Genomic DNA, 26,501 nt, shown 5'->3' on the forward strand with positions numbered 1-26,501 from the left:
TAAATATAAACGCACATAAAGGCCAAGCTGGCAGACAGTGGGTTCCTAAGAATCCGCAATGTCACTGCAGTGGTTCCCCAAGCCCAAATCCTGTCACATAGCCGAGTGTAGAGTAGTGTGGCCAGACCACAGCACAAACTTGGCCATATACTATTCCAGTGCTGTCAGTCTTTAGGTACTGCCAGTGACCTCTTTTAGCCCATTGCCGAAAACATCTGGAGCTGTTTTGTGCATGGTGTCTGTATTTCAGACATGGTCTACATTTAAGATGCAGAGACTGAGAAACTCCAGATCTAAAAAGCTCTACAATTAATGAAAAGTTGTTTTTTTTTTTACTGATGTAGGCAATAATTATACAAAAACAATAAATGAAAAGGGTAAATACTGATAAAGTGCATGTTTTTTATCTGTTTCTCCCAAAATGCTGTTAGACTGCCCTCTTGTGATTGTGTTGGAAAATTGTAAAGTAGCCATACCACAGGTGTGACATATGTTAATATGCTTTTTACTTAAGGCATAAAATCAAGAAACAAATGAATTTTGCCCAAAGAACTAACAATTGAATAACAGAAATGGATATTATTTATAATATTTTCTCTGTGTAGCTAAACTGTGCTAGACACTTAGAAGCAGGCATACAGAAGCTAACACCCACTTAGTTGGTTTCTCTTTAGTTTTCAGATTAAAGGTCCAAACATAGGTGGGCCCACGCATTCGTGTTTTGTACACAGGACACTCATATACATTCTTTGTCTCCTGGCGGTCCATGGGAATGGCATTAATGAAGATTACTGGCATAGCAGGTATCAACTCCTTTAAAAGGGCATCAACAATTGCACCAGACTGGATATCCCAGCGAGCTCCTGTGAAAATGTTTCAAAGAAAAGTTAATGTTTTATATCAAAAGAACATAATTCATGCCATGTGGCCTGCCATGAGTTAAATTAAAACATATTGATAATTAGCTGATGGTTTATATCTGGTAAGCAGAGAGGGGAAACAATACAACCATGAAGAAATTTAGGGGAAAAAAATGAGAATGACAAAGTAGGAAGTGAAGATTGGGGCAGTCTAACAATTGGTGACGTTTGGGGGATCTCCAAAAGTGTTTGGGCTAAAGTATTCTTACAAGCTGTGACAAGATTAATACCACCAAAAAGTGATGTCAACATTTATTTGCTGTGCAGTTGATGTGAATTTATAGAACAATGTTCATACTTATTATTAGTAGCGTTTTTGTCTAAGACAGCAAATTGCAGTCATTATCTTAATTTAAAACATGATTTAATTTTCTAAACATGAGCTGGCTATAAGCTGCAGTTAGTGTTACTGATTATGCTACATCTTATTGAAGGCAGTTCCTTCCATCAGATCATTTGAATCTTAAGATGATTAACAATAATTCTTTGACTATATAATTTAATAATTGTTTTATCAAACAATAGCTTTCACATAGGAAAAAATAAATATCATGGATAGCTGATAGCTTTAGCATTCTAATAGGACATTTGATTACATCCCTGGAGGGCTGATGATTGTACTACAGCTCACCCAAAAATGTAGGCGCCTTCATGTAATCAAAGGAGTTGTGCAGGTTTAACACAGGTTAAAATATGGGGAAGGAATTTCACTGTGATCAAAGGCTGCATTTCAAAGTGTCATTACAATACCGCCTGTGTGTGTATATCTTAATATATATAATATATATATATATATTGTGTGTGTGCATGTATGTATGTGTGTGAATGAATGTGCATTTGCCTTTTTTATGTTTTTAACCCTGTCTGCGTTAAAAATTTGCCTGTGAGTTATTAAAATATTGAATCTAATGTACGGCTCCTTTTTTTTACTGTATTTTGTTTATTTAGTTTCGGAGACCAGCATGAAAGTTGTGTAAGTGTTTGAAAGCCATATTTTGCCTTTGTTTTAAGCTTTATATTGTAGATGTTCTGACTAAGAATCCCGATTGAGATTCTTATACCAGTTGGTCTATAAACTGCCTTGAAGGTCAGTTATTTATTTATTTTCTTTGCAAACCAGTCTAATATGTATGTATGTATGTATGTATGTATGTATGTATTATTATTATTTGCATTTTTTTCTATAAATAGAGTGTTTAAAATAAAGGTTTGGATGTGTGTTTAATCCAGCATTGAGGTCCTAAAACATATAATTTCAAATAATATTACCTTCCATGAAAAGGCCATAGATAAAAGCACCGTCTCTGGGGGCACTGGTCATGTCCTCCCTATTCTTTTTAGTCACCTCCACAGCCAGACACATCTTGTCCAAAGGCCATTCATTTTTCCTGGCTGTGGCCTGCATGATGGCAGTGAGGAAAGACTGGGGGTTGAAAAAGCCAGACAGCCAAACTGCAGCAGGCATGGCAAAGTCAGATGTCCAGGTCTCCAGTTCCTATAGATACAGCATTTGCATGTGTGACTCTTTCCATCTGTGAGTTATGTACAAAAATCATTTCTTGATACGGTTAAATTTCACTGATTTTTAAAATCATAAACAACGAAACAACAAAAATAACCCATGGCCTGCGTGAAAAAGAACTAACAATTGAATAACAGAAATGGATATTATAAATAATATTTTCTCTGTGTAGCTAAACTGTGCTAGACACTGAGAAGCAGGCATACAAAAAAAAGTGAAAAAGTAATTGCCCCCTAACCCAGATAACTGGTTGTGCAACCAACTGCAATCAAGTGATTGCTATAACTGGTGTGTTTCGGATCATTATCCTGCTGCATAACCCAAGTGTGCTTGAGCTTAAAGTCATGAACTGATGGCCAGAAATTCTCCTTCAGGATTTTCTGGTAGAGTGCAGAATTCATGGTTCCAACAATTATGGCAGGTCATCCAGGTCTTGAAGCAGCTGCAGACCATCATACTACCAACACTATGTTTGAATGTTCATACAGTGTTCTTTTTATGAACTGCTGTGGTCGTTTTACACCAGATGTAACAAGACACACCTTTCAAAAAGTTCAACTTTTATCTCGTCAGTCCACAGAATATTTGCCCAAAAGCATTGGGGATAATCACATGGGGTTTTTTGTTTGTGAGACAAGCCTTTGTGGTCTTTTCTGTCAGCAGTGGCTTTCGCCTTAGAACTTTTCCATGGATGCCATTTTTACCGAGTCTTTTTCTTATTGTTGAATCATGAACTTAACTGAGGCAAGTGACGCCTGCAATTCTTTAGATGAAGTGCTGGGTTCTTTTGTGAGCTCCTGGATGAGTCATTGTTGCACTCGTGGAGTAATTTTGGTAAGCCAACCACTCCTAGGAAGGTATTTGTGGATAATGGCTTACACTGTGGTTTGCTGGAGTCCCAAAGCCTTAGAAATGGCTTTGTAACCCTTACCAGACTGATACATTGTCAATTACTTTGTTTATCATCTGTTCTTGAATTTCTTTAGATCACGGCATGATGTGTTGTTTTAGATGTGTTGTTTAGACCTTTTAGCATGCTTGACTTTAAGTGATTTCTTGATTCAACAGGTCTGTCAATCAGGCCTGGGTGTTGTTTAATTTCAAAAAGTGAAATTTAACTCAGCATTCCAAAAAATGTGGTTATTCACAGTTCATTCATGATTTATGAGCATTGGGGTGTTACTTTTTCCACACAGGGCCAGGTAGGTTTGGACATTTTCCCCTTGAAAATGAATAAATGAAATCATTTAAAAACTGCATTTTGTATTTATCTTTGTGTGTTATTAAAATTTGTTCGATGATCTCAAACATTTATCTGAGACAAATATGCAAAAAAAAAAAAAAATCAGGATAATTTTCAAATACGTAACAAATACTGTTTCACAGCACTAACATTTCAAATACTCAGTCAGGCCTTTTGGTATGCTCTCTCCTTGCCTCCATGACTGTGATTCAGGAGAAAATACCTCTATATATGAATTCAAATCATAGCTCTCAAGCCATTATGGGCAATTTAAGAGTAAAAAAAGTAAATGTTTTGTCTCACCTTGATTCTGAGGAGAAGATCTGCATACCAATCACCCAGCCCCTTTAGAGAAGGGTATGCACGCTTTGTCCAGGTTTCTGGAACTGTGTCCAAAAACAGAGAATTTCCTAGCTCTTCCATGTCTGTAGTGATGGTTAACTCTCCCTGAAAACCACCAACAGTGCATTTATTTTTTTTGCCTTTTCTAAACAATTTTTTACACATCAAAATAAATAAGTGCTTACCTTTAGACCTAAACTGAGTTCTTTCAAAGATCTTGAGATTTCTTTAGTAAGTATATTCATCCTCTCACATTCTTGGAACACAACAATGATAAAAGGGGTTTTCACATTCACTTTTGACATGATCTCCATCATATTAAATCCATCTGGCAGCTTTTCCAGAATCTCATCCAAGATGTTTTTAACCTGAAATAGCAAAGTCAGGAATGGCCTCTCCTCTATAGCATGTCAATTTGAAACCTAAAGAAAGATAATAACATTAAAAAGATTTAATATTAACAAGTACCCTTTCCTCTCGAGAGGCACCACCTCCACCGGCAGAGACAGACTCTTTGGGCTGGAGCTCCAGCACAGTACGGAAGAGCTTCTCAGATGTGACGGTCAGGATGCCGATCTCAGCATTAGGATGCAATCCATACAAGTATGCACTTTCTGGTGGCAGCATCTCATCAATGTACATATGATAACCCTAAATACAGATAAATATACAGAAAAAAGGCAAAACAATAATACATATGGAATTTTTTCTATTTTATTACCTAAAATAGGTCTTAATCCGGGAATGCCTTTTACAATTATAGAGACACGAAAAATGTGGAGAGATTATGATTTGTGTTCTCTATAAAAGGTTCATTTTACAGAAGTAGAGTTAATTAAATGCATATGAACTTGACCTTGTACTCCAAGTTTTGTGGTACAGGAAAACCCGGCACTAGCTGTAGTTCTTCCTCTAACATCTCTGGCTGCATATATTCCTGAAGATATGTCCTGCATAGTCTTCGGTCCCAGTCGTCAGTAATATGGCCACCATACATGATCTCACCGAACAAGTAACGCAGATCATCCCAGGGAACCTAAATGAAAGTGTAACAGAAATACTTATGTAGAATGGTGTATTATAACAAATATGAATACAGAAAGTACATTCTTTTAACTTTTTTAACCTCTGAATTGGCTTCTAGGTAGTTGTAGAGGACATTTGTACAGATGATTAGATCTCCATTGTTGAAAGGGTAAGACCTGTTCCAGCCTTGTGCTCCAAACTTGCGTCTCTCACTCACCACAGCATGGAAATAACACAGAGCAAACAGAATGACTTGAAACTCTGACTCCTTTGAGCACATCTCCAAGGTATCCTAAAATAAATTTGCATAGTGTTTCATGTTGTGATATATTGAATCCACACCTGAATTTGTGCTACTGTAAAATAAAATGCATATGTAGATCCACATTTTACAGCTTAGCCAGACACGTGGCCATTTTTGTTACCTGATTGAAGAGGTTGAGTGCTTTGTGCAGGTTTGCATGCATGCCAGTAGGTGGCTCATTGGTAATTTTGATAGAGTTTTCGAGCAGACCTTGTGGGATGATGTGAGACTCAGGTGTAGGGGCTGGCTCAGCGCTCATAAACACACGATAATCACTGTGGCTCCCAATACTGTACTTCTCTATTCTTTTATCCAAACTGCCCAGCCATTTAGCCACAAGGTGGATGTTCTAGAAATAAAATACAATCCACACATGTTAAGATAGTAGATTAGAAAATGAACTGACATTTAAAAATATAGTTATGTTAAAAATGAACAATGTAATGGTCTAAATGTACACGAAACATCTTGTGTGTGAACATAATCACATTATATGTTATATAACTGGAGTTGCATATGATAAATGGACTTTAAAGCATATAGCAACAACTTCTTCTGGTATATACCTGCAGAATGACCCAATGTCCCTGTGCTGCTGCCAGATCTAAAGCAGCCTCAGCCACTACTTCCTGGCCCTGACCCAGAGACACATTGTGAAACCTGCCATTATCAGTTGTAAAGCCCTTCTTCATGCCTGTGGAAGAAGAAGCATTGTTTTTTATTTGTTTTTTTTATTTGTTTGTTTTTTAAAGATTTTTAGTGGATCAAATTTTAAGAGCACTAGTGACTGGGCCAAAGAGCTACTTTTGGGTGCTGATCAAAGCTGGGGATTGCCTTGTCAGAGCAGACACTGCAATTTGCCTCTAACCACCTCCCAAGTTGAACATGCACAGAAAGAGTGTTGTTTTATTGCACACTGTACAAGAGATAGTCAGTATAGTTAGATCAAAGTGATGTTTAAGTTTTATTTGGATGTTTATTATATCAAATGTTTATTTATTATTATTTATTATGATGTCAAATAACAATTTTAACAATCATAAATAAATACTTATAACATCCTTTTGATAAGTGTTTCTGCTTGGCCACATTATAACATGTTAAATGTTGAAATTGTTTATTTCAAAATGTTGAAATAAAAGGAGAGTATTTTAATCCTGATCCTAACTCTGCAGCCTATACAGACCTAGTGCCTCTATGTCCGTTAATGGGTCAACTCCAGGAGAGAGGATGAAGAACATAGGAGTGGATGAGCTGCTCTCTTCAAAGGACACAGCAAACTCCACACTGCGGCCATCCACATACTTGGTCCCTAGCTTTGCCTCAACAAAATTTCTAAAGGGTCCAAACAGCACATTACAGTAACTACTGCATTTACCAAAATAATTCTTGACTCTTAATATTACATTTCAATTATATCTGTATGTCTTTTATATATATATATATATATATATATATATATATATATATATACTACCAGTAAAAAGTTTGGACACACCTCACCTTCTAATTCAGTGTTTTTTGTTTAGTGACTTATTTTCTACATTCTAGAACAATACTGGAGATTTCAAAACTATGAAATAACACACATGGACTTAAGTAATCCATATGTAACAACAACAAAAAACACCAGTCAGTTGTTATTTTAAGACACGAAGGTCAGATGTTCTGGAATAGTTCTTGCAAGAACTGTATTGTCAAGTGCATTTGCAAAACCCATCAAACACCATGATGAAACTGGCTCACATGAAGACCATCCCAGTAAAGCAAGACCAAAACTGACCTCTGCTGCAGAGGAGAAGTTCATTTAGAGTTACCAGCCTCAGAAATCACCAATTAACAGCACCTCAGATTAGAGCCGTTATGAAGGCTTTACAGAGCATCAGTAGCAGACATATCTCAATATCAACTGTTCAAAGGACATTATTGTGTATTTCGGCCGCCTTCAGCATTGTTTTACAATGTAGAAAGAAATAAATATCAGGAAAGACCATGAAATTAGAAGGTGTGTGTATATATATATATATATATATATATATATATATATATATATATATATAGGTGCATCTCAAAAAATGTAATATCTATGGCCCAAAAAAATCTAGTACCTCAAAATATCATAACATTTCATAAGATAATTCAAGAAATGATTTATAATACAGAAAAGTCAAACTTCTGAGTAAAGTATGTTAATTTATGGGCCTTCAGCTCATTTGTATTGCGGGGTCTGGTGTCTCTCATTTTCCTCTTGACAATACCCTATACATTCTATATAGGGTTCAGGTCAGGTGAGTTGGCCGGCCAGTCAAGCACAGTAATACCATGGTCAGCAAACCAGTTCCGAGTAGTTTTGGCACTGTGGGCAGGGGCCAAGTCCTGCTGGAAGAGGAAATCAGCATCTCCATAAAGCTTGTCAGTAGATCGAAGTATAAAGTGCTCTAAAATCTTTTGGTAGATGGCTACATTGACTTTGGACTTAAGAAAACACAGTGGACCAGCACCAGCAGATGAGATGGCACCAAAAAATCACTGACTGTGGACACTTCACACTGGACTTAAAGCAGCTTGGATTCTGTGCCTCTCCTCTCTTTAGGACCTTGATTTCCAAATGAAATGCAAAATTTCTTTCATGTGAAATGAGGACTTTGGACCACTGAGTAATGCTCCAGTTCTTCTTCTCCTTATCCCAGGTAAGACGCTTCTGACATTGTCTCTGGTTCAGGAGTGGCTTCTCCATGATTGTGGTAGTGTGTACTGAACCTAAGTTGGAGAGTGCTTGGAACATTTTAGTTTAAATGTAATGAGTCTAGAATATATACACTTTTCATTTTCTGAAGTAACTTGTAAAAAATATTTTCCATGAACTTTTCCATGATATTCTAATTTTATGAGATGCACCTATGTTTATATATATATATATATATATATATATATATATATATATATATATATATATATATATATATATATATATCTCACATCTAATGATTATTGGTGCCAGATGGGTTGCTTTGTGTATACTGTATGTGTTTCCTCATACCTGATAGCATAACACATTCGGTCAGGTCTAATGCATCTCATCATGCACAGCTTCTGTATGCTGCTCATTTTCTTCCAGTCTTGAGGAAACATCTCCTTCTCTGGAGCCTCAGTCTCTACAAACTTCTTCCAGCGCGTGGCAAACTCAACTATATCTTTGTCCAAATTTCTAAATTCATGCATTTCAGCTAATGTCTAACATTAAACAAGACAAAGCATTTCATTTAAACACAATTTAAAATGATTACAATGTTATTAGTAATCACCTTGAAACAGCTTTAATGGCATTAATAGTTAAATAAGATAAGAAACAGACCTTTATGCCACCCCATCCCTGGTTGGACAGGAAGTCAACAGGCGATACCAGGCCTGCTTTGAAAGGGAATCTTAGCAAGAAATCCAGTTCTGAGGGGTTGATCTCTTTATTCTTTGCCAGTATCTAAGATAATAAATGTTTATATGTAAAAAAAAAAAATAGCAAAGAGCTAAACCATTCTGAGCTGATGCTCTGATATATCTACATAGAATAGTCAGTTGAATTATCCACATACTTGGAAAACAATCAGAGCAATGAATGTGAGTTTATCTCTCTCAAACAAACAGCGGTTGGTATACATGAAAACAGAGTATGTAATTTCATTGTTTAGGTTGTCCACTCGCTGTTTCACATCATCTGCTGGCTCAGTTTGCATAATGGCTTCCTCAAATACCTTACTAAATGCCTGTAAAAAAAAAACAATGTCTGTTTTATTCAATTCCTGTAATCATTTATTCAGCCTTTTCTGAGAAAGGAAACTTTACCTTTAAAGAGAACTGATAGATGGGGTTGATTTTATTAAGGTCATTGAGAATGAAGAACAGCAGAGCTGCACGGATAGATACAGGTCTATAATTCTCTCTTGCCTCATTGATCTTTGCCTCTGCTGTCTTTGCTTCGAGCACCTAGAGATGATATTTATCTGTGAATGACTGTTGAAAAAGTCACTTATTAGATGTCTTATGTGGCATCGTGGAATACCTTTTGCTCAATCTCAGTTGCAGTATTCTTGGTGTTCTCCAGGTTTTCCACTAGTGCTGTGTCACCAAGGAAGTTTCCTGAGGCATCTGAGATATGGGCAAGCAGAGAGTCCTCTAGCTGCTTTAGCAAAATCTTAAATTCATTCTGTTGTTTGGTTAGTTCTGCCTGAGAGATTTTCAAAAGGCTATATTAACTTTTGTTCTTTCACAAGAATTATGTACAAATAGCAAATTGCATTAACAATAATTGTAAATGTAACATTTACAGCAGCAGTATAAACACACTTTATTACATTTTGATGCATAATAAAAATAACATGAACAGCATCAAAGGACCTTTGCTCCAGTAAAGTGTAGCAAATAAGGAGTCAAGAAAAATAAAGAAAATTCAATACCTTAAGTGTTTCTAAGTCAGGTCTTTCTTTAGCAACAACAGCTGCCAACAACTGGTCTTCCAGCCCATCACGTGTGACAAGAAAATTAATCAGTGTGCACTGAGCCTGCATCTCTGGTTGATAGTGAGGATTGAAATGCTTAGTGTGAAGTATGAGTCGAAACTTAGGGTGGTATTCTACCTCCTTGTCACCAATACATATATACCTGTTAATTCAAGCCAATTTTAGAAACGTCATCTCCTGTTTTGAGAATGGCCCTGGGTTTAACTGGTTTTCATAAAATTACTTACTTTCCCTTCTTAATTGTATTCCTTCCAAGCAGGGGGTCCAAAACAGGCTCAACAGTCTCACTGATATTTTCAATCAACAATAGATCTCCACTGGAGACTGCATTTTCTATAATGTCAAGGTATCTGGATAAAAAAAAAGTACAAAACTTATGTAAATGCTCTTAAGAATAATACAATACTGAGTCACATTCCCACTCTGCTCCACCACAGCACTACTTATTACTCTTCGCATACAGTGCTTGTAATAACAGTGCATACTTGGCATAAACCAGAATTACCCTTTCTGTCCTAAACGGATGATTTTGAGGTTGTCTCCAAATTTGTTCTTGATCCATCTGATACCCTGGAGCTGAGCATCCACAATCAGTGGCCAGCGCTCAGTGTTGCAGAGGATGGTGGCATTCTCAACGGACGTACGGTCACTAGGCAGACCCTGGTTGCTCCAAGCTGCTATTTCTGCATCATTGGTAAGGAGGGTCAGAGGATCTAGACCCTCTGTGATGGGAACAGGGACCTGAGATGGACATGGTAGAGTAAAATGTATTAGACATATGGTGAAATTTATTGTGTGGCACTGAAAAAAATTAGTGTATATAGCACCTTAAGTTCCCTGAGGTAAGGAAGCCAATATTTATCCATGAGGTCAGTGCGATATTTCTTTGTGAAATATCCAACATATGACACAAATGCTGAAATCAACATGACATCACCACAAAGTGTTGTCTCCTGACTTTTTAACTGGGCTAATAATTCTGACCAACGGGTCTTCTCAGATGTTAAACCTCCAAGAAGTCTGGAGACAAAATGAATTATTATAGATTCATGTAAGTAATTAATTAGTAGATTTATAATAAGCTTGATGTACACTAATCAACCAAAATAGACATACATTTTTACATTTATAATTAATTTATATTCATAATTCATAATATTTTACCTGTTAGCAAGGGAAATAGTCTTATTAGTATCATCAGCTTCCTTTTGGCACTTCAGTTTGTCATCTCTAGCTTTCTCACATTCTGCTGTCAGTTTGGCCAAATTGGTGTTCAGTTGCTAAAAAAAATTGTTTATCTTTTGTGATTAGAACTGTATTTTTATTATTACTCACAAATTATGAATATATAGCTTACCGCTATTTTGGAAGTGATCAAAGACAGTTTTTGCTTGGCTGCAGCCAGCTCAGCATTGGCCTGACCTAAGGCCTGCCTTTTGGGCTTCACATCACAATAGACTTCATAGAACTTAACAATATTGAGACACCATGAGCAAAGTCCAGCAGCAGCTATGGACTTCTGTCTAATAAAATTTGGCTCAAATGTAGGGTCATTCTTGAAGGGTCTTGGTAAGCATAAGAAGGAAAAAAAGGATGAGATTACGATTTTTATCAAGCCAATACATTTTTCAGAAACTGATGAAAAATGCAAAACTTACTCAAAAGCTTTGATACATTCATCAGGTATATTTTCTTTTTGGTAGCTGATCAAACTATCCAGAAAAGAATCAACTTTTGCCATCATGTTTTTAGCTGCTTTCCAACTTTTGTCTTTGGGGATTTTGCCATTGGTGGCAAGAAGGACCATCACAGCTGCTGTGACATTAACTACAGCCTCTGGAGGTGCACCAAATGACTTAAGCTCAGTTAAGTTTTTCTAGAGGATAACACAGCAAGAGAAGAAAATAGCAGTCCATAAAAGTTTGTATACCTGCATTTAAAGTTAGCTAAGCCTTTTGTCTAACCTATTAATATGCACTTACCCAGCTTATTCTATTTTGCACAGGTATATATACATACACGTTAATTGGTTCCAAGAGACACGACGTAAGTCGATTTTCGCCATAAGTCGGAAATGCCCCTATAAAGTGCTGTATGTGGTATCAGTACTATTTTTATATTAAATATATGTATTTTCTTATTTTATAAAAATAATTTTGTTTAGTTTGGTTTTATTAGCCATTTTTCATTGTTACTATGCGATGGAGAGACCGACGTAAGGTAGTGTAGAGGTTGTGTGACATTAGTAGCAGAGTTTGGCTGTTCCTCACCCGGCTTTAAGCCTCGTACACAGCTGTTTCGGTTTCAGTTAATGACTGTGTTTCAACCTACATATGAAATTGATGATCATTGGCACTTGCTTTGTATAATTCCTTAATCATATACCTGACACTGATCCTAAAAAATCCCTGACTTTATGCAAGTGTACAAAGTGTGCAAGATGCTGGCTTGAAGGGTAGTCACACCAAATATCTATTTGATTTAGATTTTTCTTTTGTTCACTTTGCATTTTGTAAATTTATACAAATAAACGATTCAAATATTTCTAACATTTCTTCACACCTGCTTAAAACCTTAGTACACGTAGTACTATGTGTATGGTTCTATTATTTCTAGGTATTTAGTTATTTTTTTTATATTTTTTATTTTCATTTTTTCCCCTCCCCTTTCTCCGTTTCTCTTCTTTTGTAAAGCTGCTTTGAGACAATGTTCATTGTAAAAGGCGCTATACAAAATAAATTGAATTGAATAGTCCTTGCAAACATACTATATGAATGTCATATATAGTCAATGAACAAGAAATGAGTGGAATGATCAAAGAAGTGTCTTAGAATTCAGAGGATGTTGTGATATACCTTGTTTAATGTGTTCAAAGCCTCTTGTGCAGCAAGTAGAGCAGGCTCAGCTTTGGCTAGGTCCTCCTCACAGCACCTCTGCTTCTCAGCTACATTCTACAAATAGATAAAATGTAGTTTGAAGCATAATTAGGACTTCCCAATTTTGTTCCCAAAAAATGAATGAAAACTGGTAAACCTTGCAAATATGTACCAATGATGTGTTATTAAAATTATTCATATTAGTTACTAGGTTTTAAAAAAAAATAATGGCCACAGATTTACCTTGGCAATATCTTGCACTTTCAGCTCCTCCTCAACAGCAACGGCCTTCTCCTTGGATACCTTATCTGTTTCTGTTTTTACAACTTGAATAAGCTTACCAGCATCCTCATTCTTCTGTTTAAGCTCTACTTTTTGAACTGCCAGTTTAGCATTCAGGCCATCTATCTGATAGGTTTATACATTCATAAATTCATGAATGTCCATGTAAAAGACAGATGGAAAATTATTTTTTAATCATTAGTAAATATTTCTAACCTGTGCAGCGGTACTTTCTAATTTGTTCAATCCTTTTACAAGTCTATCCATTTTTGCTAGTATTTCTGTCCTTTTTACACTAAGTAGATTCTGATAGAGATTAATCTGCTCCAGAAAGGTTTTTGGGGTTGTGTAATTATAGCGGCGATCTAATTGGAGGTAGCATTTTGACATGTCATTCACTGTCTTGTGCACATAGGCCATAAACTGACTCAGGGAGTCTTTGAGTTCAGGCTAAAAAAAGAAAAAAAAAAGAGATAGCAGTAATTACTTACCCGAGACAACATATACAGTAAAGTAAAAAGATTCATTACTTCAGTACCTTAATGCCTTCTGTCTCAGACAAGAAGCGGGTACTGACAGACACCAATGCTTCTTTTGGCCACTCATGGAACCAGTCAATACACGTACAGGTAACTAAAGCTGGGAATTTGCGAGCTCGAACTCTTAGAGTTGAGCCAACTGGGGAGAAGCACAAAATCACCTAAAAGAGGATAGACAATACTTAAAAGTGGAAATTAAATACCAGGTCACAAATAATCTTTCAATGCACTGTGGATATTCTTATTAGTTTATTGATACTTGACACCTTTAATTGTTTTCTAACTCTGTCAATGAAAAATTTCCAGCAGTTATCTCGTGTGTCCTGCAGGCCAATGCTTTTGACCTCATTCCTCATAGCACCTATAATATTTTCAATCTCATCATTCTGAAACAGGCCAGGAATTTCCCCAGAGGCCAGTAGATCATTAATAAGCACCAGAAATGTCTCATCTGCCACCTGAGAATCTGTCATCAAGAACACAGTGCCTATGTTCTTCACACCAGCCTTTATGTAGAGCGCACTTAGGTCCAACTGTGGATTACATAGTAAAAATGACACTGTTACTTTATTATGGACAACAGTTTAAAGCTTTCCTGAAACATGTTAATCAGCCCTCAATTTCTAGATGGTATTTCCTGTATAAACGATACATTATTATTCTAGATGGTATTTCTGCAGCAGCCTTGTATGCTATTTTGTCTTTACATGCAAAATGCACATTAAAACTGTTAATCTATCAGAATAGTGACATAAATCAATACATACCTTTAGGTCAGAAATTCCATAGTCTTTCCGAAGAGTGATCTGAAACACTTCAAAATCACTGATACTAGCTGCCAAACGAGACAAAGACTGTTTTCCACTTCCCCCTACCCCCACCAGCAGTGCATTGCCCCTGGGACTCTCCAGTATACGGTTAATCCTGCAAATATGGGACATGGCATCCTCAAAGAGAACCTAAACAAATGAAGAAGAATCATATGTAAAAATCTTTAAATCTGAAGAATTGTTACATAGTTACAATAAATCAATGATTACTTTGAAAGCTAAAATGTCTAACTAAATATCTCATCAATATAGATGTTCTGTTATTTACCAGATTCATGACTGCATTCACTTCATTGTAACTTTCCAGGGTTTCAGTCAATAGTTTATTCAATGCTGTCCAGTCTGTTATAGGGAAGTACTTTGGATTTCCAGTTCCTTGTGCAAAATGGCAGTAGATATTTGGTTTCGCAAAAAGCTTTCCTAGATTTTCTTCCTTTTAAGAAGAGAGTTTTAGATCGTTTTAAAATGAGCATAAAAAGGTTAATATGCAGCTTGTCTATTAATTAATAATGTCAATTATTAATAATTATTAATTAGTCTGTTACAAATTAATTATAACACTAATGTCAGACACATTCTACATAACAGGCCTACCTCAAAGCAATTTTTACAGATATCTTCCTGAATCTTCTCAAAGAGTTCAATGTCCTTTTCATCCGTTAACCTGTCTCCATAGACTCGATTGCATTCATGTAGCCAGATTCTGATAAGGTCAAAAGGAACTTTCACACTCTCTGGACTAGAGAACAGTAAACCCTGTAGCCAGACAGAAGTTTAATAAATGTTTACATCATTGTAAAAAAAATTCCAATACAGTTCCATGCTCAATACTGTCAGAATGTAGGTCATTGGGTAAATATATGGGGTAAATTTACCTGTCAGTAAAAAAAATGAAAAATATTTCTTTCTGCAGTTGTTAGTATTTGAAAAAAAAATTAAGGAAGCAAAGCTAGTACACAAATTTGTTGACAAATTATTTATATTTATATGACCTTACCTGGGAGGTGAAATTACATACCTGGAAAATGTTGGACAGATCTCTAAGATTAAATACATAATGAAACTTGACAGCCGTGGGAAGAAAAGAAGTCGATATCTTCTGATGAAACACTGTTAAAGGTAATGAAATTACATAGGCATATTCAATCAGTTCTGCTTTACATTTCAATCAGTTTAAATCTCAATAAGTGGCCAAATAAAATCAAACTCACTGAGAGCTGTATTAACAAATGTTGAGCAGAAATTCTTTAGTGCAGGAGAAAATCTTTTCATGTCTAGGTGCTGTGAAAAAATGCTACTGTAGATGCTGAACAGGGCATCTTGGCCAGGGAAGCTCACAGCAAACACGCAAAAGTGCCTCTGTGAAAGACAACAAAATAATGTACAGACAAAATAGGTCTTTTTAGAGAAACTGTACCTGTACCCTTCAAATCATACCTGTAGTCGAGGATCAATAGTGAAACTGCCTGCAGTGGGGTTCATGCAAGCCACATACTGGCAGTTCTGGATGTCTTTTAGTGTAAGTTTCTGTCTGTCATACCTAGAAAAATGAAAACACTGAAAATAAGGTTTGAATACAAAATAAAAGTGTTATTTGTATTAGTATTCATCTAGAAAGGAGAATATAGGTGGCTAAACAAGTAATAAGGAAATACACCAATGTTACCAGTGGCCATGATCCATGTGTTGGCGGATGAGTGTGTGTGGAGCCACAGTGAAGTATTTGTCTACCTCAGGCATGTTCATATCATCAATGAAGTAGATAAGACGTTTTTTTCCTGGGGGACCGTAGTTACGACCTGCTTTGTTCTCTAAAGGCTTTTCCAAAATGGCTGTTAAATCGTAGGTTCAATAAAATGAAATTCTTTACCAAACAAATTAGAGGATTAAACATCAGTACAAATAAAACAAAAATCTAATTAATTAGAGGCATGCACACCTTGGAGCATTGCAGAAGTAGTGTAGAAGTTAAAAGGCACAGACTGAACTATATACTGATCTGTGCTAAGGCTGCGCAATTTGTCTCCTATGAGCACAGACTTTCCACTGCCAGCATTTCCTACCAACATCACTGGCCTTTTTCTCTCTATTAACTCATCGATGAAATAACGTATACGAATGGTCTCAGCAGTGTGAACCAAGCAGGCCTGTGGGAAACATTTAAATATTCTACCATGTTTTTTTTGTTTGTTTGTTTGTTTATTCTAGGTATGTAAACCTTAGAAACCTTTCATTAACCTGCAGAGGAATGTCTGGATCAAGAGTGAATTTAGGTATTTTTTCTGTCCATGGAATGAATTTTTTTGACTCGCTGTCAATGAAATAGTCAAAGACTGTACCCTCTGATGGAAACTTGATGGTCCTGAACTCACTGACCCACCATTTGCTGAATTCCAGATGGCAATCAATTAGCTAAATAAAAGAAAGGTATATCACTTTTATTACATTTCCAAATAAATATGAATAGATCAAAAAAGATCTAAGATCTCTTGAACAAACATCCTTTAATCAGAAGAGGATATCGCACCTGATCCTGAACCATGGAACTTCCAAAGGCCCATACACAGGCAAAAACCAAGTAAAGCTCATATAGGTCTTTGCTGGAGTCAGGTGGAATGTTTTTAGGAATCAGAAAGCACTCCAAGAGATACAGTAGTGTTTGAACTAGTGTTATTTCTGGGATTGGGATGATTTTTTTAAAACTGAATTTGAGCTTTTCCATGCAAGATGGCAGATACTTCTCAAACAAAAGGAACAGAAATGCTTTCTCTGACTGAATATCTCGTTTCTCAATCCAGCTCCTCACAAGTCTAAAGGATTGTTTTCGCATGGTTATTACAGACACATGGTTATTATATACACACACCATATTATATATTTCTGTTTCTATTTTTATCTGATTATTATCTGAATACTATCTATACTTTTGGTAAATTAATACAATCTAAAATAAATGCACTATAAACTCACGGACTCCAGCCCAGGTCATCAGAGTTTATAAAGAGAATTCCAGCTCTAGACACTGTAGCAGGAGTAGCAGTTCGAAGATCTTTGATCTCAAAGACTAGTCGCATGGTGGGATTCAAAGGAATACGCTCATTACTGGCCAGAGTCAACACCTGCACACACCAAATTCAAAGACAGCAATATGTGCATAATTTATTAAGCCATAATAAAATCCTGTTTTTATGATAATTAGCTATAATGTCAATGTACAAGCACAGAGGAAATTTCTATGTGTGATGTGCCGTATACATACCTTATTGTCATCCATAACCGTGTTAAGGGATTCAATCCACATGGGGTCAATATCACCATCCAAAACAATCCACTTAGGCCCGTCATGAATTATATTAGCCATCTCCCTCATGACACACGAGAACAGACCTTTTAAAAAAAAGCAGATACTAAGGAATCATCAACAAATTTAGTTTTCTTGCTAGTATACAATATAATTAACCATTTACTTAATAGGAACAATGATTTAATGTACCATCTTTCCACTCTCTCGTAGTAGGGGTGATAATCCCGAAGAGCTCATCACAAGTAACAGCTTTAGGATCTAAATCCACTACAACATGCTTCCTTTTCATGTTCTGGTATGTTTTGTTTAGAGACTTCAAAACCTTTCCATTTAAAGAAACAACTACTGATTAACAAGAATACTAACATATTTATTACATAATTAAATATATAATAGTTAATAACCTAATTAAGTAATTAAAAAATATAACAAAACTTTTTTTTTACAGAATTGTCAGAAATACTAATAATAATACTACTAATTATAAAAACAATTTTTGACAAGGTATTTTGATGGCAGTAACACTTATTCAAGTAACACAATGATGGATGATTTTGCATGCAGTTTGCATTATACTAACTGGTATATTAGTGGTATATATACGCTTTACTGTATATTAGAAGCAGAGAACCATAGTAATGTATGGACCTGAGACTTGCCACTCCCTGCACTGCCAATGATAAAGACAGAATGTCTGACAGCTAATAGTTCCTCCAACTGAACCACCTTTAGCACAAAGATGTCCTCAGCCTGTAGTTTCAAATCCAACACTGACTGCTTCACCAGCTAAGGATATGAGCAGATTTACAGGTCATATAAATGTCTCTATTCATTCTTGATACATTCACTAAATCCCTAAACCTCACTAAAGAATGATAGAAAAATACAGACAAAAAGTTGAAAATTTCTTAAACTTACATATTGGTGGTACATTCAGATAGAAAATCAGCATTAAATTTTATGTAACCATAAATATTAACAAACAGACTTAAGCAACCCACTGGCTGAAATACTGTTGTATTTGGGGACTGTAATGTCATATGGGTATAGACTCTTGTAAATAAATTATTATACGTAATATTATTTAATAACCTAAAATGTGTTATTATTAAGCCAATATTAAAAACATAATGTTTTTAATGTTTAATATCATTATTAACATTATAAAGAACTATTCATAAAGAAAACAATTTAATGGAATAGAATGCCATCATCTGTGTCTTGTTTTTAAAAATGTGAACATGTACTAGTAAAAGATATGTGAGGGTTCTGATATTTATTCACAAGGTCATTAAAAGCAAGACTTTGGTTATATTATCCTTAAAAATACTTCATTGCTACTGGAGATAACCACCAGGGGGAAGTTCTTTGTTGCTATGATGTACAGCGGATTTGATCTATTGGAATCCCTTAGACTGACATGCTACCTTATAAAGCACAGATGGTTACAAATCTGGGATCATTTCAACAACCTTTTCAAATTCCATATTTCTCTTCCTAGGCACATCAAGAGCAGGGAAAAGATCTCCAATAAGTCCCATGAAGACTGGCTTGTCATCCATCACAATCTTGGGAATGTTGAAGTCTCTTAAGGCTCTCATCAACACCTCGTCTTCTGGTCTGCCTGGGTCTTCTCTCTTTAAGGATCCAGCCACCACAAGCACTGATTTAATTGCACGCAGTCCCCAGTCATAATGATCCTAAGAATCCAGAGACAGAGAAGAAAGTCACTGAGAAGCAATATCATAGAAGGGAGGTAGGAACTATCCCTACTATGATACAAGATTATTTAAACACAGCCTTTTAAATTAATATAAATAATAATACCTGTTTAGAGAGCAGTTCTTTACACAGGCTATAGAGGGTGATGAATTTCCTGGCTAGGATCCTGGCTTCAGTAAATCCTTCTGCCACCAACATAATCTCACAAATTAGCTCAAAATCAGGAACAACCATAGCACATGGCCTGTACAACCAACACGAAAACACAAAAATGTTACTGAGCAGGTACTGAAACATAGAACTGAGCTGTGAGCAGGAAAATGATCCTGCACCTGAAAAGGGCTTTGAGATTTTCTGGCAGTTCAGCACGGCCAGCATATCCAGGATTCATGGTGATGAAAACACCAACAGTTGGGATCAGTTTAATGATGTGCCCACCAATGTCAATGGTGCTTTGTTTCCCTTTGATGCCAGCCTGTATAGACTTGACCTGAAGTTTCATGCATAATAGAAAAACTGTAATAGTTTGTAGTGTTGCATATATTGGCACAGGGATTTAGATTCAAATACAGTATGATCTGCTCACATGAATATTACTGAATAATATTATTACTATTATTTGCAGTAGTAATAGTAGTTGTAGTTGAAGTAGTAGTAGGAGTAGTATTGTTACAAATAGATCATTCTTAAATAAAATACAAAAATCAAACCTGTACTGCTATGACAGATAACACTTCTACAGATATCCGATTGAACTCATCAAAGCAGCCCCATGCTCCAGTCTGGGCCAAGCCCTTGTAAATATCTCCACAAGACTTAAAAATATAATAATTTGTTTTAAATAATATGACAATTCTCAATAAATGTATGTACTACATTTTCACTTCTCATACCTTGTAATCCATTTGTTCAGAGCAATTGAACACATACACCATAATGCCCAGGGCTCTCCCCAAATCTTTGGTTGTCTCTGTCTTCCCAGTTCCAGCAGGGCCTGCAGGTGCACCTCCCATAATGAGATGGAGAGACTGGGTGAGAGTAATGTAGCACCTGTTACAACAAAACATTAATAATAAAAAAAAAATCATCTAGAAGACAAAAGTATACAGACAATCTCTTCCTACATATCAATATTATAATGGATAGCAATATATACCTATCAGTTAGCGGTGTGATAACCAATCGAGGAGTGTTTCCTAAATATTCATATGAGTATTGGAACTGTGCATCACAGATATTGGCAAAGCATTGCATTCTATCGTTATCCCAGCGATGCCTCAATTGAGACTGCCACATAAATGCTTGAACACTGTCGATCTGGTTTTAACAGAAAACAAGGCTAGTGTTATTATTTGTATCAATTTCCTTAATTCCTGTTAATCATGTTGCACATACTGTATAAAGCGTGATACAGACTCCATAGAGGACCTTTATGGATTTCACTCACTTTGTTGGCAATCAATTTAGCAACAACATCCCGAGCATGAACATCAATTGTACAGATAGTCATAATCTTCTGGCGATCTCCTTTTGTAAGTTCACCAAGCAGCAGAGTGATCAGGACATTTAGTTGCAAAACCTAAAAGGAACCAATCTTTTTATAGTAACAAAGGCTTTGTAATCAAATGACAATAGTACAGCAAATAAATGCAATACTAAATAGTTTGAAACTGCATCTGAATGAATTTAGTTTCCTAAAGAGCAAATCCATTTGTATCAAGTAGGGAGTTCCTGGACATTTCTGTCTTATTATTTTTAGTGATTATCACTATATGTAAATATTTATTTAGTTAGTATTTTATTTTCATTGTTGGAGAAACTCCTTATCAAGCACTTATTATTAAGCACGTCTTAGTGTGACAGACCATCATCTGTCACACTAAGACGTGCTTAATAATAAGTGCTTGATAATGAGTTTTTCCTACATTGCTTATAATAAATCACTAATAATCACTAATAATAATAAGTGCTAATAATAAATCACTTGATAACTAGGGTTTCCAAAAAAATCTTATTATCTCATTATATTTTGCCATCTTTGGTTTGGATTGATTTGAAACTATAATAAAAACAAACCTGTTTTTTGAAGTAATCTTTCATGGCAGTTTCATAACCCATTTCAAGTCTTGCTAAAGCATTGCCCACCTCACTGGTCCACCAAATCTGAGTGGCAGCTAAAGCAACCTAAACATAAAACAGTAACAATCCTGTAAAAACAATATGTAAAGGGCAGACATAGTACCAAAAGTTACTTATAAATTTAAGTGAGAAGAATATACAGAATAGTTGATTAAACCTGTGCTGGGTGGTCAAAGAGCCAGTGTTCTCTGGGCTTCTTTTCATAGCTTATGACAGCCTCTCCAAATTCAACTCGCAACGTTTCCACCATTCGTTCCAATAATCTGTTTAACCATGTCTCTACCTGTTTGTAAGTTTGTACAGCACAAGTGGGATATTCTTCTGCACTGTCGAAATTATTAACATATGGCCACACATGCACCTTCACAGGTTTTTTTTTTAAAGAGAATTTACCTGCCCTGAACAGTCACATTCCTTATCAAATTTTACATATTCATTTTCATTACTGTACATTCCCAGTGCCTGTTTTAGAGGTTTATCATTTTCATCAAGTTGGAATTTCAAATTGGATATGCTGTCAAAGAGTTTAGACAAGTGTTTGGTGACCTACAACAGAACAGGTGATATGTTAGGCAAAGAATGCAACAATATATAAACACAATCAAAGAAATTTTGTCAATGGTCACCTGAACAGGATTGATGCCGTTGGACAATATATCTAGAAGATCCGCAGAGGACACAAAGTAAAATCGAGGAAAAGCAACTCGTTTGATCTCTAAATATTCTACAAGTGCCTTCTCACATGTTGCCAACCTGATAAAGTGAACATTTGGAGTTTTACTTCTACCTGTTTTGCAAAACTACATGACCAAGACTAAACAGGCAAAATTATATGCAGGATCTTGAAAAAAGTAGACAGTCACCTAGCCTCTAAATGTTCCAGCTTCTCTAGAAGACCTTTCTTATTTGTGTACTCAATCACCTTTGGAGTCCTGATGGCATCATCCATTATTTCCTTAAAGGCAAGATAAAAACCAAGCAGGCCAAAGGTAATGATAGCCATTTGCAGTTGACAGTAAGCACAGTTTATAAAAATCTACAGTAATTCATTAGTCAAATACTACTAATACAAAATGATTTTTCTTTTCCCTGCCACAAAGTTCAATAAAATGCAGATGTTATATTTTATTCTTCCCATATATTTTATTCTTTACACGTGGGAAGACAAAAAATTCTATCATATTGTTTTCGATCAAATTTAATTTAACTTAAGTCTATTGAAATGAAATGTGTTTTTAAAAAACATGAATGAAATGGGTCTGAAAATGTAAGGAACAACATACTATAGACTTGCAGTTATATGAAAATAATATATGCTGGATTGTAATGGAACATAACACCGACGCAGAGTGCATTATTTTCATATAAGTGCATGGTCTGCAACGTGCTATTATGCTTAAACCACAAAACTGTGATAATTGTTAATTTACAGAGAAAGGACACAGCGCACTTTAACAGATTACAGTTAGATTTAATATTCTGGAAAGTCCAGCAGACAAGTTAGTTCCCATTAAGTCAAATATTCTATTATAGCCATGGTGTATTATTGTTAATCAATTCCAGATGACCTGGGACTAATAACAACTAATATCTTTGTGTGGTATATATACATATATGCCATGCTTCATTTCTCAGATTATGTCAGATTATTGCACAGGTTGTAAGTACTGTACTGTAAAATTTAGGTATATATCAGCAATAAAATAACATAAATGTGAGTAAATAAATAAAACAAATCAGAAACATTAATGTTTATAATAGAATTATGATACTGCCTTAGATTTTTTTCTTGATTTGACTTAAAATAAATTGGTGTTGCTAAGTAGCATATAAGAGACCTGATACACTTCTGGCTTCCACACACCTTGAACTCAATGTCAATGGCATTAAAACGTCTGCAGTCTTCTGGTAACTGTGAACGGATGTCCTCAGAGCCAACGAAGATGTATTCTAGATAAGACCATGTATGTTGCACATGGAACCAGGTAGAAATGACTGAGTCTGCAGTGAATAGTTTCTGCTGCCAACTTGACACCTCCTCCAGGAATTGGGCAATGTATTTGGAAGCCATGAGTGAACTGAGTTGGACCTTGTTGTCCTGTAATGTCTCCACCAGCATCTCATTCTGCTTCAAAAGCATGGTGCCTGTGCGACCATGAGGAACATACTCAAACAGATAATCACTCCAGGTATTTTCAAGCTCATGCAGTATCTACAAGAAAAACACATTTAAAGCAGTGTGCACCCATTAATAAAACGGATATATTTATCTACTTGGGTGTGGTAACAATTCTATAGAAAGCATTATAAAAGTGCAAGAAGGGATTCACAAAATTTTCTCAAATGATAAATTTACATTTTCCATCCACAATTCCTTTTTAGCTCTGTCAACAGTTCCATGGACTTCATCCTCAATCTTATGAAGGTTCAACTTCATTAAGTCTTCAAGTGTAGTTTCCTCTGAAATTTTAAAATCCACCTATAGAAAAATTACAGGGTCTTTCATGAAACATGAAGCAAGAAAAGCAGTTCTTCCAAAATGTATACAAATTGTTGAATTTTAAACCACCTTGGCTGCCATTATCAGCTGTTGCCAATGCCTGTCTCTGATGGCTGGACTCTGAAGAACTCCTACTGTCTGCAGAGATGTTACTACGTTCTTCACCATGTTTTCCAAGCCTTTGAAAGCATCCCACAATTTCACTTCGTTATCTAGACCCTTGATGTCTTTGGCATACTTCTTAGTGTCCCTGATCATGTCATCTACATGTACGTCTTTCCAGGGAGTTCTGCTCCAGGCATCCATATACCTTTTAACCTGTGGCATAATAAAACTTCTCATATACTGAAGAAATTTAAAGTCTATGCACAAACACTTTATAATGGAGGTTTTAGGGGGAATTTGTGCAGCTTCTACCAAGTATATCATGTCCCATAGTTCATTCAGCAAAACAAGGTCTCTTTGACAAGCTTTCAGCTGTTTGTCATCTGGGATATTCACTTCAAATAAGATTGCCAATTTATGCAAGTGCTTCATTTCAGCCTCAAGTGCAGTGACAGTGTTCTGAGCCTGCAATATAAAACAAAACCTTTAAACACTTGTAAGAATGCAAGGTTATTAATAACACTTAAATCTGCACCTTGGGTTTATTTGGAGATGTCAACCATTTTAATGAGATTTTAAAACCAAAATGACACAAATCACAATCAGTATTCCTCAAACTTAGTTGAAGACCTAACTACTACTCAGATGTGCTTATGTTTAGAGAAGTGCTTATGTTTAGAGGTCTGTTTAGATGATACTGAAAAGACCCATCTCTGACACACTTAAAAATCAAGAAGAATCTGGCAACTTCAGAGGCATGATTTACAGACAGGTAACCTGTATAATCTGTATGGTGCATGCAGAAAATCAACTTGAATGATCTTATGTATAACCAGATACTAAATACATGTGTCTTACATCATATTTCAATTCTAAATACAGACCCCAGTGTGCAAAATTCTAGTTCAAAACAATTTGTAGAAAAAGAAACTTGGGAAATTTTACCTTAGAAATGGCTTCATAGGGATTCTTAAAAGAGAATAGAAAGAATGGCTGCTGTTGGAACTTCTCGCGAAACTCGAGCTGCTTAATCTGTATACAGATGTAAATAGAAATTTATTTTAAATGAAATGTATTATATTATCTTTGTACAATATAAAGTGCTAGCAATTATTACTTTCATATATATATACCTCAAATTGCTGACACATCTGTTTAATTATATTGCCTTCCTGCATTTGAAATGGAAGAACATTTTTTTGTACTTGCAAAGCCATCTTTTTCAGATTATTCCAGTGCCCTGGTAAATCCTGCCAATTTAGGAAACACACTTTTAATAAAATTATATTTTGCCCAATTTTGAATATTTCTTATTATATGTGTCTTATTAAACTACATAATTAAATAACAAACAGTGGCAATGACAGTTTTGCCTTTAATTGTGCATGGACTTCATTAGGAAGCTTCTTTCCACACTTTGTTAGGAATACAATGGTGTCCTTCAGTGGGTCAAACATGGTGTCAGTAGTCACTTGTTGGTTTTTCACTCTAAACAGATGTCCCATTACCTCCACCAGGCTTTCACTGTCTCCCTCTACTACAATCTTAGTCAGGCCTAACTTTACCTCCTTAATAAAAGCTTCCAGATCCCTCAGGCTAAAATTCAGAAAGTCACAAGTTTAACCAGGTCACTGCTGAATAAATAACTGAATTCACTCAAACAACTGTTTATATTTCTAGATTAACATGATAAACACTTTGATTAATTATATTGGGCTAAACAATACCTGTTAGTAACACCATCAGAAAGATTTTGCTTAAACATACAGCTCCATTTCTGGATGATATTCAGGAGCGTGTGCTTGAATGGCCTGAAGTCAACCTGAAGCCACTGCTGTAATATCTTTGTGTTCTTCAGTTTTTTCACTTCAGTGTAGAGTTCTTCATAGGTGTCAACCTTACACAACATAGAGAATAATTACACAACATAGGCAAAAACTGAAAAATCTCTGGCATCAAGTATGCAATATGATACACTCTAATTACCGCTTCTTTGAATTCTTTGAGTGTTGCTGATTTTTTTGGGATATTCTCATAACAGTTGTCATCAAGTTTGAACAGTTTGCCATACATTAGGAATAGCTCCATGACCTTATCCTGATCATCCTTCCAGAGATAGGCATACTTGTGAAAGACTTCATGATAATCCTGAGCATCCTTCATTCCATTCAACACTCGAGTCATTAACTCTTTACGCATGTCTGTTAGCACAGACATTTCTTCAAGTTCCACCTACCAAGCAACAGCTTTATTACATATAACATGCCTGAGATAAACAGAATCTTGCCCACCAATAAAATCAAATAATTATATGCTATTTATACTAGCATATG

The 26,501-nt window shown here is 35.7% G+C and overlaps 1 protein-coding gene across 1 annotated transcript in view; it reads right to left on the reverse strand.

Moving 5' to 3' along the window:
• Nucleotides 1-615: 615 nt before the first annotated feature.
• LOC131363133 (dynein axonemal heavy chain 17-like) overlaps nt 616-26,501 on the reverse strand; it is a 32,496-nt gene continuing 6,610 nt past the window's right edge. Inside the window, exons 19-80 of the mRNA XM_058405400.1 lie at nt 26,155-26,400; nt 25,896-26,065; nt 25,542-25,764; nt 25,302-25,418; nt 25,114-25,200; nt 24,481-24,633; nt 24,133-24,381; nt 23,920-24,042; nt 23,428-23,775; nt 22,427-22,518; nt 22,190-22,316; nt 21,957-22,109; nt 21,721-21,846; nt 21,501-21,608; nt 20,872-21,003; nt 20,581-20,741; nt 20,318-20,474; nt 20,135-20,239; nt 19,757-19,914; nt 19,530-19,668; nt 19,175-19,402; nt 18,351-18,488; nt 17,892-18,024; nt 17,658-17,785; nt 17,369-17,517; nt 16,926-17,208; nt 16,637-16,810; nt 16,338-16,545; nt 16,065-16,230; nt 15,836-15,938; nt 15,610-15,757; nt 15,417-15,508; nt 14,993-15,154; nt 14,667-14,831; nt 14,336-14,527; nt 13,835-14,101; nt 13,568-13,729; nt 13,246-13,479; nt 12,991-13,155; nt 12,727-12,822; nt 11,530-11,747; nt 11,229-11,436; nt 11,036-11,151; nt 10,699-10,891; nt 10,377-10,612; nt 10,099-10,221; nt 9,809-10,013; nt 9,415-9,579; nt 9,198-9,338; nt 8,948-9,118; nt 8,713-8,835; nt 8,398-8,591; nt 6,544-6,692; nt 5,924-6,051; nt 5,479-5,706; nt 5,154-5,345; nt 4,884-5,063; nt 4,496-4,678; nt 4,213-4,395; nt 3,989-4,132; nt 2,190-2,415; nt 616-863 (exon numbers count right to left, since the gene is read on the reverse strand). Of these exons, the coding sequence (XP_058261383.1) occupies nt 616-863; nt 2,190-2,415; nt 3,989-4,132; nt 4,213-4,395; nt 4,496-4,678; nt 4,884-5,063; nt 5,154-5,345; nt 5,479-5,706; nt 5,924-6,051; nt 6,544-6,692; nt 8,398-8,591; nt 8,713-8,835; nt 8,948-9,118; nt 9,198-9,338; nt 9,415-9,579; nt 9,809-10,013; nt 10,099-10,221; nt 10,377-10,612; nt 10,699-10,891; nt 11,036-11,151; nt 11,229-11,436; nt 11,530-11,747; nt 12,727-12,822; nt 12,991-13,155; nt 13,246-13,479; nt 13,568-13,729; nt 13,835-14,101; nt 14,336-14,527; nt 14,667-14,831; nt 14,993-15,154; nt 15,417-15,508; nt 15,610-15,757; nt 15,836-15,938; nt 16,065-16,230; nt 16,338-16,545; nt 16,637-16,810; nt 16,926-17,208; nt 17,369-17,517; nt 17,658-17,785; nt 17,892-18,024; nt 18,351-18,488; nt 19,175-19,402; nt 19,530-19,668; nt 19,757-19,914; nt 20,135-20,239; nt 20,318-20,474; nt 20,581-20,741; nt 20,872-21,003; nt 21,501-21,608; nt 21,721-21,846; nt 21,957-22,109; nt 22,190-22,316; nt 22,427-22,518; nt 23,428-23,775; nt 23,920-24,042; nt 24,133-24,381; nt 24,481-24,633; nt 25,114-25,200; nt 25,302-25,418; nt 25,542-25,764; nt 25,896-26,065; nt 26,155-26,400 (10,521 nt within the window). The remainder of the gene's footprint in view (nt 864-2,189; nt 2,416-3,988; nt 4,133-4,212; nt 4,396-4,495; nt 4,679-4,883; nt 5,064-5,153; nt 5,346-5,478; nt 5,707-5,923; nt 6,052-6,543; nt 6,693-8,397; nt 8,592-8,712; nt 8,836-8,947; nt 9,119-9,197; nt 9,339-9,414; nt 9,580-9,808; nt 10,014-10,098; nt 10,222-10,376; nt 10,613-10,698; nt 10,892-11,035; nt 11,152-11,228; nt 11,437-11,529; nt 11,748-12,726; nt 12,823-12,990; nt 13,156-13,245; nt 13,480-13,567; nt 13,730-13,834; nt 14,102-14,335; nt 14,528-14,666; nt 14,832-14,992; nt 15,155-15,416; nt 15,509-15,609; nt 15,758-15,835; nt 15,939-16,064; nt 16,231-16,337; nt 16,546-16,636; nt 16,811-16,925; nt 17,209-17,368; nt 17,518-17,657; nt 17,786-17,891; nt 18,025-18,350; nt 18,489-19,174; nt 19,403-19,529; nt 19,669-19,756; nt 19,915-20,134; nt 20,240-20,317; nt 20,475-20,580; nt 20,742-20,871; nt 21,004-21,500; nt 21,609-21,720; nt 21,847-21,956; nt 22,110-22,189; nt 22,317-22,426; nt 22,519-23,427; nt 23,776-23,919; nt 24,043-24,132; nt 24,382-24,480; nt 24,634-25,113; nt 25,201-25,301; nt 25,419-25,541; nt 25,765-25,895; nt 26,066-26,154; nt 26,401-26,501) is intronic.

This window comes from Hemibagrus wyckioides, linkage group LG13 (assembly GCF_019097595.1).
Source record: "Hemibagrus wyckioides isolate EC202008001 linkage group LG13, SWU_Hwy_1.0, whole genome shotgun sequence".
Taxonomy (NCBI): domain Eukaryota; kingdom Metazoa; phylum Chordata; class Actinopteri; order Siluriformes; family Bagridae; genus Hemibagrus; species Hemibagrus wyckioides.